The following is a 13,176-nucleotide window of genomic DNA, read 5'->3' as shown; positions in this document are numbered from 1 at the left end:
TGTTGGAGCTCTCCTGCCTTTTTGTTGTATAGTACCCTGCCCCTTGTATTATTCTGAAATCATTTGACTGCTGACCCACCGTTCTTGGTACCTTGGTGGCTGGGAACAACTGTTAGAGGAAGGCAGCTAGGAGGGGAAAAAGAAAGTTTTGGCAGTCTACGATTTCTGTAATTTACGTCTGTACAGTACTGTACTGTACTGTACGTCGTCTGTACTGCAGGAAAAAGGCATACCAGGAGTTTTTCTTCCCTTGACCACATCCACTTGTGCGCAGATAACACCATGCCGACATCTAATGGCCCTTCAAATGGGAGCCCCGAGAGGTCTGCTGGATCTTCGACAGATGCCTCTGGATCTTCTGTCGCTGTAAGTGCTCTTTGACATTCTTTTTTTAATGCAGATTAGCATTTTAAAATAGGGGGTTTAGTAAAATCGCTAGACATACCAGTACCATGATGTAGGGAGTCAGAGGGGGAAAACAGGCATGGGACAAGGAACTCTATAAACACACAGTATTTTGGCATTCTTGCTTGGTGAAGAAAAATGAAACTCTGCAGCAGTGATGTGGTGATCTTTTTTTTTTTTTTTTAGAATGACTGAAAGCTGAGCTAGTTATTGAGGATTCATTATGCGAAAAAGAGGTGAGGCGTGCAGACAGGACACAAGAGTAGAGAAGTGGACAACACGAATGCCGACTATCAACTGAAGGGAGCACTGAGGCGAAAAAAGAAAGAAGACACAAAACTCACCTGCGCAAGCTCAGGAATGGTAGCACCACGTGTCAGTCGGGTACAAGTGCCGGTCTACGTGAGAGATAACTGTTAAAGTACTTAATCTCTTCCTTATGTAAAGTAATCGAAGGCTAACTCACGCATGCACTTCCACCATTATAGATATGCCATGCCTCTACCATAAGACGCGCATCTTCATTCTTATGCCTGTACAATATTGTGCATTCATCCAACTCTGGCGTGCAGTTACAATCTTGGCAATGTAGGAAAAGATTAGAAGGTGATCCACCGGTTAACGACCTTTTATGTTCCATTAGCCTCTGATTGATACCCGTCCCGTTTGCCCTACGTAGAACTGGCCACAGCTAAGGGGAACTTTATAAACCACACCCATACGACAGTCAGTAAAACTGTTGTTCTTATTGTGCTTCACTGGACAAATATCTGTTCTTTTCTTGCCTTTTACCTGCTCCTTTTTTCTTTGTACGGCAGCGCATACCTTACCTAGCTTATTGGGAGCAGTGAAAGCAACATTAACGTCATATCTACTTGCAACTTTTTTAAGCCTGTGCGACGCTGAATGAATATACGGAATAGCCACTACTCTTTTTTTTTTTTTTTTGCTATTACTGCTTTCTGTAATCACGTCCGTCCCTCTCGAAACCGACTTCTTTAGGTGCTCAGCCACAGTGGCCACTGCTACACTAGGATAACCTGCTTCTAATAGGCGCCGGACCTGCGCATTAAAACTGGCGCTCATTTTGTGCATGCAGGATCTGGTGAGAGAAGACTTAAGGCACGACATGGCAAATACATTTTTTACTACATTGGAATGCTTGGATTGAAAGTTTAGCAACGGCTTCGAAGATCTTGGGGAGTACTGCCAACAAACATGATTTTGTTCGAAGACCAAGGAAATGTCAAGAAACTGAATTACGCGTTGCTGAGGAACTTCCTTGGTAAACTTTAATCCTCCTCCATAAAGTTCAAATTGCTCACTTACTGAGGTAGCAGCGGAATCGAATTCTTCCCTATTGCAGAAAATCAGGTAATCATCAACGTAACGAAAATATCTTGATAACGCTATCACCTAAGGCTTTCTCTAAGCAGTTGTCAACCTTACTCAGGCAAATATCGCTAAGAATAGGGGCAACCTTTGAGCCTATACAAATGCCTGATTTCTGCAGAAAAACGCCATCTCTCCACCCAATCAGCGTCGACTTCAAGTACATGCAAAGAATTTCTAGAAAAGCTCCTGTGGAAACACCGCATCTGTCAATAAAAGCCGACTCTTGCACTTGTTCTTTAATGCACTCATTTACGGAATTTAGCAACCCGTCATGCGACAAGGAATAATACAGGTCTTCGATCTCCATACTAAAAGCTGTACAATCACCAGGATTTTCCTCTCTCAAATACTGAACTAGTGCCTGAGAATTACGCAAGCAAAAGGGGTCTGAAAAAACTAGCGAAGCTAAGCAGTTCTGTAGGTAACTAGCGACACAGACCTGCCACGTCCCTTTCCCTGACACTATAGCGCGAAAAGGAATTTCTTGCTTATGGGTGTTCACCGAGAAAAACAGTTCTAAGGTGAGGGATTTAGCTTTCTTGACATTACAGACGAGCCTATCAAGAATATGTCTTGACAAGAGGTCAACTGCACTTTGCTTAACTGCCAAAGGCTTGAGTTTTACTAGCTGTAAATTCTTTTCTATGGCTGAAATCGCTTTTTCTGAAAACATGTCATCTGGCATAATTACGAAATAACCTTCCTTGTCAGATATTACTGGGCTAAGTTTATGCTCCACAAGGTAATTAACTAACGGTCGGACAGGGTCAGACGTATTAAAATTAGAATTTGATTGGTTAATGCTAGCAATGCAATCTGAAATACAGCGCGAGCGTACTTTTTCCGGGTCGAACCTGGTTATGCAGCGCGGTATGCTTAATATGTCAATGGGTTTTATGTTAGGCTTAAAACAGTGTTTGGGACCTAAAGCAAGGGTTCTTCTATGGGTATCACTTACGATGGAGTCTCCAAGAACCAGTACGTTATTTGACTGTCAAATCACCGTTTGTTGCAATTGTTTTGCATAGCGCATGCTTCTAGGCCCTTGTGTTTCAAGAGCTCTAATGAAGCAGTAATGCTGTAGCCAACTTTAGAATCTGACTTAATTTATACATTGTATCATTCTTTTGCAATGCATCTTAATGCTCATAGTACACGTCATATGTCATCGCCATAATCTTATTACAGGTAGATTTTACGCACTTTATAGCGACTATTTTTAAGGCCCCTTTACAGTCACGCGACATCGTCATATAACTCATAACTACACGGTGAACTCATTACCACGGCAGTGGCGCTCTTTGGCCATATCTGACCCTTGCGCCAATAAACACCACATATTAATTCATTTCTATCACTGCTCACGTGAGCTTGCTCGGCTGCTTGTGCCACTTGCAGCGGTGAGCCGGGAGTTCCGGGAGTCGGTCTATTTTTTCCCCTCTCATTTAGGGTGCTGTCAGTGACATATCAGTGTGGTCTCAGCAGATTAAACATGACGTTGAGGGAGGTGGTCGGCACATTAGAGCAGGCATGATCGAACCAAGCACTGCGTCAAGGGAAGCCAGCATGCGAGCCCACAGCATTTCAGCGAGTTCACAGCTTGATAAGGACGCTCATTTCATGTTTGCACAAAGGCGAGGCCTAAGTGCTGTGTCACTCCTGGGTGTCTGCTAATGGTGTGACAATGGCACTCTTCTATAGTTTCAGCTTTTGAAGTTATATTGTCCGGAATTCATTGTGATGCGGAAAGTAGCAGCATCAGCTTTTTAGATGTCTGGAACAGTTTACACATGGATGACTGGAGTCAAATATTGCATTAGGATCAGTCAGCTTGACTTGGTGCAAAGCACATACATCGTATTGGGACAGGGCCACTAACCCTTTGCCCATAGAGGTGCTGATGAGAGATGCCATAGAGAGGTGCCGATGAGAGCCTGATGAGAGGTGCCATAGAGGTGTCTGGAGCTGATGCATGCGAAAGTGGCCGAGAATTATATTACTGGTGGCATTTTGGAAAGGCTCTTTGCGGGGCCAGTGGGCTTCTATTCTTGTAATTTCGCTCGTCTCGAAACTCCGCATATCTAGAAATTTCTTCCGGTTTTTAGTTTTGAGTTAACAGGGTTTTAGTGTAGGTCCATTCGTCATTGTTGGCAAGGTTCTTTACTCGTTGCACTAAGTGCTTTATGTGGTTGTGATGTACGGCACGCTAAAGCCCCATGCACATTCAGCATCTATGTTGGCATTGGCTGACGTAGCGTCACTTGGGGTCGACGCGGAGCAAGGCTTCAAGTCTGAACATATCTGGACATGCTGCATTTCTCCGTTGGCTGGCGAGATATTACATTTCAGCACTGGTACTGGATCTGGCTTGTTGCCCCGCTGTGCATTGATGCCGAGTGACGCAGCTACAGCTGGTGCCAGTAGAAATGGTAAATGTCCACTGAATGTGCACCAGCCTTAGTGGCACTGCAATCATTTTGAGTTGTTGAATGGCTTGAAACCTTGCTCTTCAAACTTTCTTTTCATTTGAGATGGGAATATGAGTAAAACTTACATTCCTTGTGTCTTCTTCATGGTCATTATTTACCTCTACGGCATTCAGAATTTCATCTTAATTAGGTGACACATTTGCCAAATTGTAAAAATATAAAAAATATTAATGTAGCAGAATGGTACCGAACTAAGTGTCCACTAAAGCAAAAGCGGAAGCTCTACATGAGTTTGAATGAAAGGACAATAAAACCCTTGGGAGCGAAATTTTTTTTATAGTTTGCAATTTACAATTTACAAAATTTGACCTGTGTCACTCAACTCTAATTGCCAGAGCTATCAATCGTCCAGAATTGACATGTTGCAATTGGGCCACAAAGTCAGTAAGCTCACTTTGCCGAGCCTTGCCTTACAGCAATTTGACAGCTCTGAATTTGCACTTCAAGAAGTGATCCATTGCCACATCGTAATTGTGCTCTTCAAAAACGAAACGAATTGTGTTGAAGGCGTTCCGCACAAACCACGGGTTCGTCGTCTTCTCTCGATTTGGTTTGTGGTGGTCGTGGGTATTGTCGGCTTCGCACACGTTACCTATGATGGCCTCAACAGTCATCTCTTCGTGCTCGACAACTTCTTCATCTGCGCGGATGAACTCATCGACGCTGAGACCATCTGGAACTCCGTTTGCCACGGCACAAAGTTCACCCCATGCGTGGGTCAGTGATAGCGGCACTGTGCCATCAGCACTGTCGTAGAGTGCATTCGGCCAAATCATCTTCTGGTACCGCTGGAGCAGCACATGATGCCTGCTGAGTGGCAATGAAGCTGGCGTGTTTAAAACAATTTGCTATCATGGGTGGACATGTTGCAACTGATGCAGCGGCCATCATCTCGAGCGCCATGAATATGTCCACATCAGTGGGACGCTTGAGCTGGAGGTTCAGCAGCAGACACTGAATCAATTTCTTTCTGTAGGCACACTTGACGCTCCAAATGACTCCTTGATCGAGCGGCTGCAGCACAGTAGTGCAGTTTGATGGGGAAAAAAAAAACAAGCATACATTTCTGAGCGCCACGTCATCGTGATGGGCACTGCAATTATCCAAAAAAAGGCAGACCGACCTGCCTGCCTTCCGCATGTCAACATCGAAGGCCTCGGGTCAGCCACCAAATATGGCCCGGATCATCCATGACTTCATGTTCGCGGTGTATTGTACAGGCAGTCTACGATTTCCCTTGAAGCAGCGGGGCTTCTTGCTTCTGCCAATTATAAGCAGTGGCCGTTTGTCTGTGCTGTCTATGTTAGCACGCAACATAATTGGTGCACGCCGCTTGCTGTGTTTTCCCCTGTGGCATTTCTGGCCTTATAAGTCCAGGGTGTTCGATGGAAGCATCTCGTACAGTAAGGCCGTCTCATCCGCATTGTAAATGTCAAAGGGCTTGTACTGGTCCAGTGCTTCTTTGTTGGTCAGCAGCCACGATGATGTTGCCGCAGTGTCGATGGCTGCTGCCTCCCCGGAAATGACTTTGGCCGCTATGTCATGGCGTGCTTTGAAACGGCTTAACCAGCTAGGGCTTGCCTTAAAATTATTGTGTCCGAGCATCCACGTGAAGTCCAGCGCCTTCTGATGAAGCACTCTGCCAGACAATACCACTTTGTTCGCATGCTGTTCACAAAACCAAGCAAACACTGCCTTTTCGACATCTGGGAACACCGCAGCCGTCATTAGTTTGTTTTTTGCACTCGCACCATTTCCGAGCGTGCCGAGAATGGAGGCCTTATTTTTCAGAATTGTAGAAATCAAGCTGCACGCAATTCCAAATTCGTCGGTGATCTCCATTTACTTGCTGCCAGTTTCATCCTGGGCAATAATCGCAGCCTTATTCTGTAGTGTCATAAATTTCTGCTTTTTAGCTGGTGACGGCATCTTAGCTGGTCCAGGCTGGCAAAGCAGATGGTCCAATCACCACAAACACAACTGACGCACCATGGCACCAACCACACGGATCGACCACACTGCACACACACGACCATGTGCGGCGGCACACAAAGCATAAAGCATCACTGGGGCTATCCGAGCCTTCATGTGTGGATGAGTCGGCATGCTATGCAGGCGTTTTGCTCCAGGTTAGCACATGCTGTGATGGCACACAGGATTATAATAAAATGTGCCCACTGCGAGGTCACCTTCGGTTCCTGTCTTTTTTTTTTGTAATTTGAATACTAATATGTATTGCATTTTTGGTCCAGACCCGTTCCAAGGGGCAAACCATCACCATCATCACTGTCGCCCGATGCGAGGTGCAGCTGCTCCACTAATAGCTCCACTGCAGTTTCTTTTTTTTTCTCTCTTTTTTTTTTTGTAAACAATGGCGATGGCCATGCAAGTGTGCCGTGGTGGTAGTTTACGCAATTTAAGGGCACAACGAATTCATTTGAGCAGTTTATGGATACAGTTAGTGTTATGTTACGCAAGTAGGTTATTTTTGGACTGCCCTTTCAGAAAATTTTGTTAAGGGATTGCTGTAAAACAAGTTTCGTTGTCACGAGAAACAAAATGCTCCGATTCCCATGGGCTATTCGCCGAGGATCCAAAAATATTTCATTGTGGAGAGAATTTTGTTGCCTTGGGATTTTGTTATTGCTGGTTTTGGCTGTGTGATCTGTGAAAAACAATCTATAAATTCAGCACGTCAAAATACATACAGTGCTTGTAACGCTACATTGTCCATACCTGCCAACTCTCTTGAATTTTTCGTAAAGTTTATGAATTTGGGCTTCTTTTGCGATTTTACAAATGATAATGTGATTCTAAAGGGACCCCGAACGATTGTGTGGAAACGTGCTGAGTTGGTAGGGTAGGTCCTTCTGATCATTAAGACAGATGTAAGCGCTCCGTCTAAACCGTTTAATAAGGGTTTAATAATGTGCATCGCTAATGATTGCAGCGGCGCCACTCCCTTGCGTTTTCAGCTGCCCCTCTCTATGCTACGGGCGTTGGCAAGTGATGTGACTCTGGCAAGGGATCCAATTCGTTACCCACATTACTTCATTGGGAATGCTTTGAAAGATGCTGCTGCATTAAGCTTATTCTTAATAGCACACCTATGCATAGTTACTTAGGTACCCTTAACAACAAATACACAAACACAATAAATCTAAGTGTTTCTTCAAACAAATGGCCCACTACTGCCTGAGAATGCGGATTGTCTGCTACAGCTCTGGCAATAGCAACCAATGGGGCATGGAGGGATTCTTGCATGAAAATAGGAACAGCACTTTCTTCTTTGGCTGCAGGAACGTGAATGGTACCAGCGCTGTATTACTCATTTTGTGCTGCAGGTCTGTGCAGGTAGTAAACTACTCTGACTGCACGCTGTACAAGGCATCAGCGCTGCACGTCAATGTCAACGCTAACCTCCTTGGTCATCACAGCGATCACTTGCAATTGTGAAAATAAAGGAGCTTTTAGTGGTAACCACAGGTTCCACATTTGTGAGAGAGCCAAGTCTTATATGTACTGTATTTACTCGATTCTAACGTGCCCTCGATTGTAACGCGCACCCGTTTGCCGGGACCTAAAAGAAAAAAAAAAGTCCTTTACAGTACCGTGCATGCACCTCATTCTTTCATACAGGAATACAACTTCCTCTCATTTGGAAAAACAAAGATTTACTACCAATGCACTAAAGTTGCAATAAATAAAAAAAGTTGCAGCTTCACCCGAAAGGTGAAGCATCGATTACGATAGCAAATTAGTAGACTGCTATACGAAGAGTGAGGATAGTTGTTTCATTGGCCGTATAAACTTTTAAACATTCGTTTGCTAATTAAATCGGCAATCATGGTGTCTCGCGTGCATAAGCAAACATGAACACGCCTCATGCAATGACCGCGGAAACTTTTTATCAAAATGCTGGAGTGGGGAAGTGTGGTAGCAGGGGTGAGCGAATTGACCTTTGGGCGGCGTCTCGCTTTAATGCGCACTAAGCGACGAGAAGATGGCGCAGTGTGCCTAGATGTGTAGACTTCGTCTCTGTCTCAGATCACTTTAAGATAGGGACTGCGCGTTCGCGCCGCACGTAGCAGCCGCCGGAGTAGAAAGCTTCTCCTGTTTGTACCAGTCCTGCATGCAAGTTTTGGGAACTCCAAACGCCTGTGATGCGGCCCCATTTCTGTCCGTCTCCATACACAATTACATTCCATTTAATTGGGCATCGTGATGAACTCGGCATGTCTTTGCAGTAGGCACTTCCATGCTGATAGAGCAAACATGGAAAATGGGAACACCGGGAAGACGGATGGTGCACTAACCTAAGAACACATACTACAGCACATGGAGGAAGCTACGGCAGCTAGGCTCAAAGCGCGTGCGAGGCGGCCATGTTGAAATACTGATGGCGATATGGTAATGCAGATTTAGGGTCGTACTTTAATTTTAACACGCACACAATTTTTTTACCTGTTTTATCGGGAAAAAAGTGCACGTAATTTGCCCAGAATGACAGCAGAAAAATATCCTAACAAGCTGAAGTTGGGAAAGAAAGGCATTGCGAAGGCAATTGACCATGCTTTACAAAGTCTCAGCTGAAAACTTTTATTGGTATACAGTATTTTATGTTGATGTCAGTGACGATGAGGTAATAAAGAAAAAAAAAAAGTAGTGTAGTGGTACCGTCTCCGCCTCCCATGCAGGGAAAGTGTGGGTTCGATTCCCGTTGTTGATGTACATTCTTTCTTGCCTTTCTTTGCCCGCTGATTTTTTTTTTTTTTTTTTATTTCTAGAGTAGAGGAAACATTGTATATAGCCAATTTCACCACATTCACAAGTTAGTAGGGAGCGCTTTCTCTTTCTGCGGTCGGCTACAAAGAAATTTAACGACTAACATAGAGACAATCGTGAACATAGGTATTATTAGATATTCATGCAGAAACGGCAACTTTGTATAGTTTGGACATGGCATATGTGTTTGCAGCAATGCGACGAACACCTGCGGTAGCATCTGTCTCTTTTTGCTTCGCATAGCGTAAGCCAGCAAACATTGTGCTAGTGCTGCCGCGTCTCCATCCACCACGCGCAGTTAATTTTAAATTTCCCTGGCCATGCTTAGTGAGAAAAACCATGCAGGAAAGAGGCAGAACACTCGGTTCAAATCAACTGCAAGTAGACAACACTTGTGTCACCGCACGGAGGAGGTGGGACATAGCGATTCCCGCACAGTGTAAGAGTTGAGGGGGAATGCCATGGCTAGAGGGGAGGGTAATGTTTAACCACTTGTACTTGTCGTAGGGGAAATCGATGACACCAAAGTTGCTAGCAATGGTGTTACTTGTCAATATTTGCTGTGCCAAGTTTGTTGCTGCTTGCGTGTTGCATATAAAGGTAAATCATCTTTAATAAAAGCCACATGTGCCACAGAAAACATGTGCACTCGGGTCAAGATTTAAAAATAAATGCCTGCTATTGCCCCTGCTCCTCCGCCTCTTTATTAATCGGTGTCGTGCCCACATGATCTTAATGATTTTAAGGTTCACAGGTTGTCAGGTATGTCTCAGTTTTAGTGAAAAGCAAGCTCTAGCTATTATTAGCACACTACCGAAACTACACACTACAAAACTGCAGACAGTTTTTTTATTGCGAAAGCAATACTGCTCGCACTTTCGGCCCATCGGTGGTCGTGGCGCCTCCTTACACAGCTGCGCGTCACGTGACCGTGTGACGTCACGCCAGACCGAGAGACGGGGCCCCAGCTCGCGGCATCGATGGTTGAGGCAAAGCCTTGCGCGCCGCTGTTGCGGCGCTACCGAGAGAGGGCGCTTGCTGGTGTGACGTCACGCTAGGAGGATAAATGGGGCTACAGCTCGGCTCCTCGCAGTGGTCGGCGCGCTGCCTTGCGCTATGTTGGATGATGTACATGTATAGCCATAAGTTTAACAAAGGGCAACTATGTCCACACCATCAGCCGAACCAAGGCGCAGCCAAGGGTATTGCTTTCACAATCTTCCAGGCTTAACCAAGCTAAGCCTTCAGCCAATTTTTTTTCCATATGCACAGGAGTTGTCTTTTTTCTAAAGCAGTTCGACTTTCTTTTTGTTGTTGTTGTTGGCAAATCAATTTTCACAAACTAGCCTACTCATTCAGGTAAGGGTGTTGTTAATGATTCTGATCAAGTTCCAGTGAGGGTGGAATGTAAGAATGTTTCTGTACCACGCATTAGTTGCATGTTGAATGACCCCCAGGTGGTCAGAATTAATCTGAAGCCCTCCACTATGGCATCTCCAATGGACCCTGTTTCACCTTGGAATGCTAAACTCCAGACCTGTCTCAATCCACTTACAATTCAAAGTAGCCTATTCAGGTCAAAATGACAAGGAAGACTCAGTTGAGAGTGGGCCATGTCAACGATTTTCAAAGTAATGCATTTGATTGAGTGTTTCGTGTGGTTTAATGCCGCAAAGCAACACAGCAGCTAATGAGTGGTGCTGTAGTGGGGGGCTGAGGTTTAGTTTCAGCTACCTGTGTTTTGTTAATGTGCTGCTTGAACCTATAAGTACACGAGAGTATTCGCATTCTGCCCTATCATATGACAGCTTTGGTGAGGAATCGAACCTGTGACCTTGTGTTCAGCTGCAGAATGCCATTTGCTCATGCAGTCGGGTACTGGAGCTTCCTCCATTTTCTGGGATGCCCTCCCAAGCACACCCTAAGGTTATCAGCTGAGGTAGAAGCAACTGTTGCCAATCTGGAGGCTAGCATATAGGCAACATCTAGTGCATCGCTGTGCTTCTTCATTCTAGCTGGTTTCTCCATCCATTTGCAGGGTGCCAGTGTGGCTGCAATGCCTGCCGAAGGGAGCTCTTCGGCAGTTAGTGCAGCTGGGGCAGCTGGCTCTATGTCAGCTGAGACATCTGCCAGCATAACTGGGACCGCCAGTGGCAGCGGCAGCAATGTGGCACTGTCCGTGGACGTGGGCACTGTGTCCTCTGCCGAGCTGAGTGCTGGAAATGGAAGCGAACTCCTGCCAATCCAGCTGGACGATGACTCAAGCAGCACCTCAGAGTCCAAGACTGATGACATGCCAGTGGACCCGCTGCACCCATCCCCTGGCAAGGCCAAGAAGAAGGGCAAGCGGTGCTCCTGGTGCAACAAGAAGACTGGACTGGCATCCACTTATGTTTGCAGGTGAGCGTCAAAGGGGCGCACAATTTGAGCTGCTGAGAAACTGTAGAGCAAGGATTGACTGCATGAGACGTTCTGATTGTGCCAATCAAAGCATTTCCTGCGCAGCTAGCTTTTAAGAGATGTACCTTCCACAAGTCTTGTGTGCTTTGTGTCGAACAGTGTGATCACTTTTGTTAATATTGATGGTGTGGGGTTGAATGTCACTGGGCTCTGAAGTTGATCCTTGCAGCATTGCAAGTCAGTCGTCAGGGGTGTTACATTTATCGGCGCTTTTGTTCCTGTGCAGGTGTGGAAGCACGTTTTGTGCTACTCACCGTTATGCTGAGGCACATGCATGCTCTCATGACTACAAGGCAGAGGGGCGCTACATTCTGCAGCGTAACAACCCTGTAGTCAAGGCAGCCAAGTTGCCCAAGATCTAGTTCCTCTGTGACCGATGGACAGGAAATGGACATCGACGACTATGCCTGCTCTGGAGGGGCGGGCTGTGTGCAACCCTGTTCTTCTCCAGCCATGCAAGCTTTTATTTTTCTCTCATTGACACAAGCATGACACTAGTTTCAACTCTTTATGCAAGCCCATGGTTTTCCTGGCTGGAAGAATTATTTGCTAGCAAAAGAACTGCTAGTGTACAACTTGCCACCAGACAGCTGCGCACTTGCAGACGACTTGTCGACAAAAGACCTCTCTGCCTCAGAAGATGTGTTGATTGGTGGACCGGTGATGCAACCCGGAGGACTAAAGTGGGCGACTGTGACCATGCAACTTTTTCTTCTCATTTTTCTTGTCTTTTGTGTGGCTTTGAATTTTCAGCAAAGCAGTCCTTGCAGTGACACAAGGCACTTATGGGGCACTATGTTGGTGCATTTGTATTGCCTTGTTCTCTTGCCTTTTTTTTTTCTTCCTACCAATTAGGACTGGGATCTTCTGGTTGCCAAGACTGGCTGCTTCTCTTCCCATTTGGCTTGATACCTCCAACTTTTTTTTTTACTAGGACTAATGTTTTTGAAATTCTATCTGAATAAATTGTAGTACGTCTGGATATTTGAAGTCTCTGTATGGCATGCCTTTTGCATGCTGGTCATTTGAAACAATATAAAATAAAGTTGGGCTCATTGAATGCTCAGTGGCTTTCAAGATTGCTGCCTTAAGTCTGAGGATGAGACAAATATACTTTTGTCTCTGGAAATGTTTGTTGCATCTAAATGTGCAAAATGCACCGAGAATAAGGATATTCAAGAAAACATTTTCAGCAGTAGGTTTATCACAGATTATTGCCCATCAGCAACAGCAGGCACTGAAAGCAAGCTTCAGCCAAAGCTGCCTATGGCTTCGTTAGGAACTTTCATTGTAGAAGAGTCTTGTTGGATGTGAAACAGAGGTGTACATTGCATTTACTCTACATTGTGTGATATCACTGCAGCCAGGTATTTTAAAGAGGTCTTTCTCCTCTGATCATGCTTTCAAGAGAAAATTGTGTCGTACTTCTTCAATCCCTGTTCCTGCTCAAATTCAACAAATGACACTTGCTGCCTGCCATTCAGTGTTTACTGAAGGCGTTTAGCCAGGAATCCTATACTCAAATCCAAAACTGGACTTCTCCATAAAGTGTTAACACTGGCTAAGCATTCACAGAGTAGATAGCATTGCATAAATACTTGGATGTTCAAGTATTCACTCCCCTTCTTTTGACCTGTGTCTG

At 45.1% G+C, this 13,176-nt stretch overlaps 1 protein-coding gene across 4 annotated transcripts in view; it reads left to right on the top strand.

Annotated features, from left to right (window-relative positions):
- LOC140214415 (uncharacterized) overlaps nucleotides 1–12,600 on the top strand; it is a 78,604-nt gene extending 66,004 nt beyond the window's left edge. For all 4 annotated transcript variants that reach the window (XM_072285788.1, XM_072285786.1, XM_072285787.1 and 1 more), the window contains 3 exons: nucleotides 275–366; nucleotides 11,113–11,474; nucleotides 11,761–12,600. In XM_072285788.1, the coding sequence (XP_072141889.1) occupies nucleotides 275–366; nucleotides 11,113–11,474; nucleotides 11,761–11,896 (590 nt within the window). In that variant the 3' untranslated portion in view covers nucleotides 11,897–12,600. The remainder of the gene's footprint in view (nucleotides 1–274; nucleotides 367–11,112; nucleotides 11,475–11,760) is intronic.
- Nucleotides 12,601–13,176: the final 576 nt, after the last annotated feature.

This window comes from Dermacentor andersoni, unplaced genomic scaffold (genome assembly GCF_023375885.2).
Source record: "Dermacentor andersoni unplaced genomic scaffold, qqDerAnde1_hic_scaffold ctg00000042.1, whole genome shotgun sequence".
Lineage (NCBI taxonomy): Eukaryota > Metazoa > Arthropoda > Arachnida > Ixodida > Ixodidae > Dermacentor > Dermacentor andersoni.
This window is presented reverse-complemented; position numbering and strand designations above follow the sequence as displayed.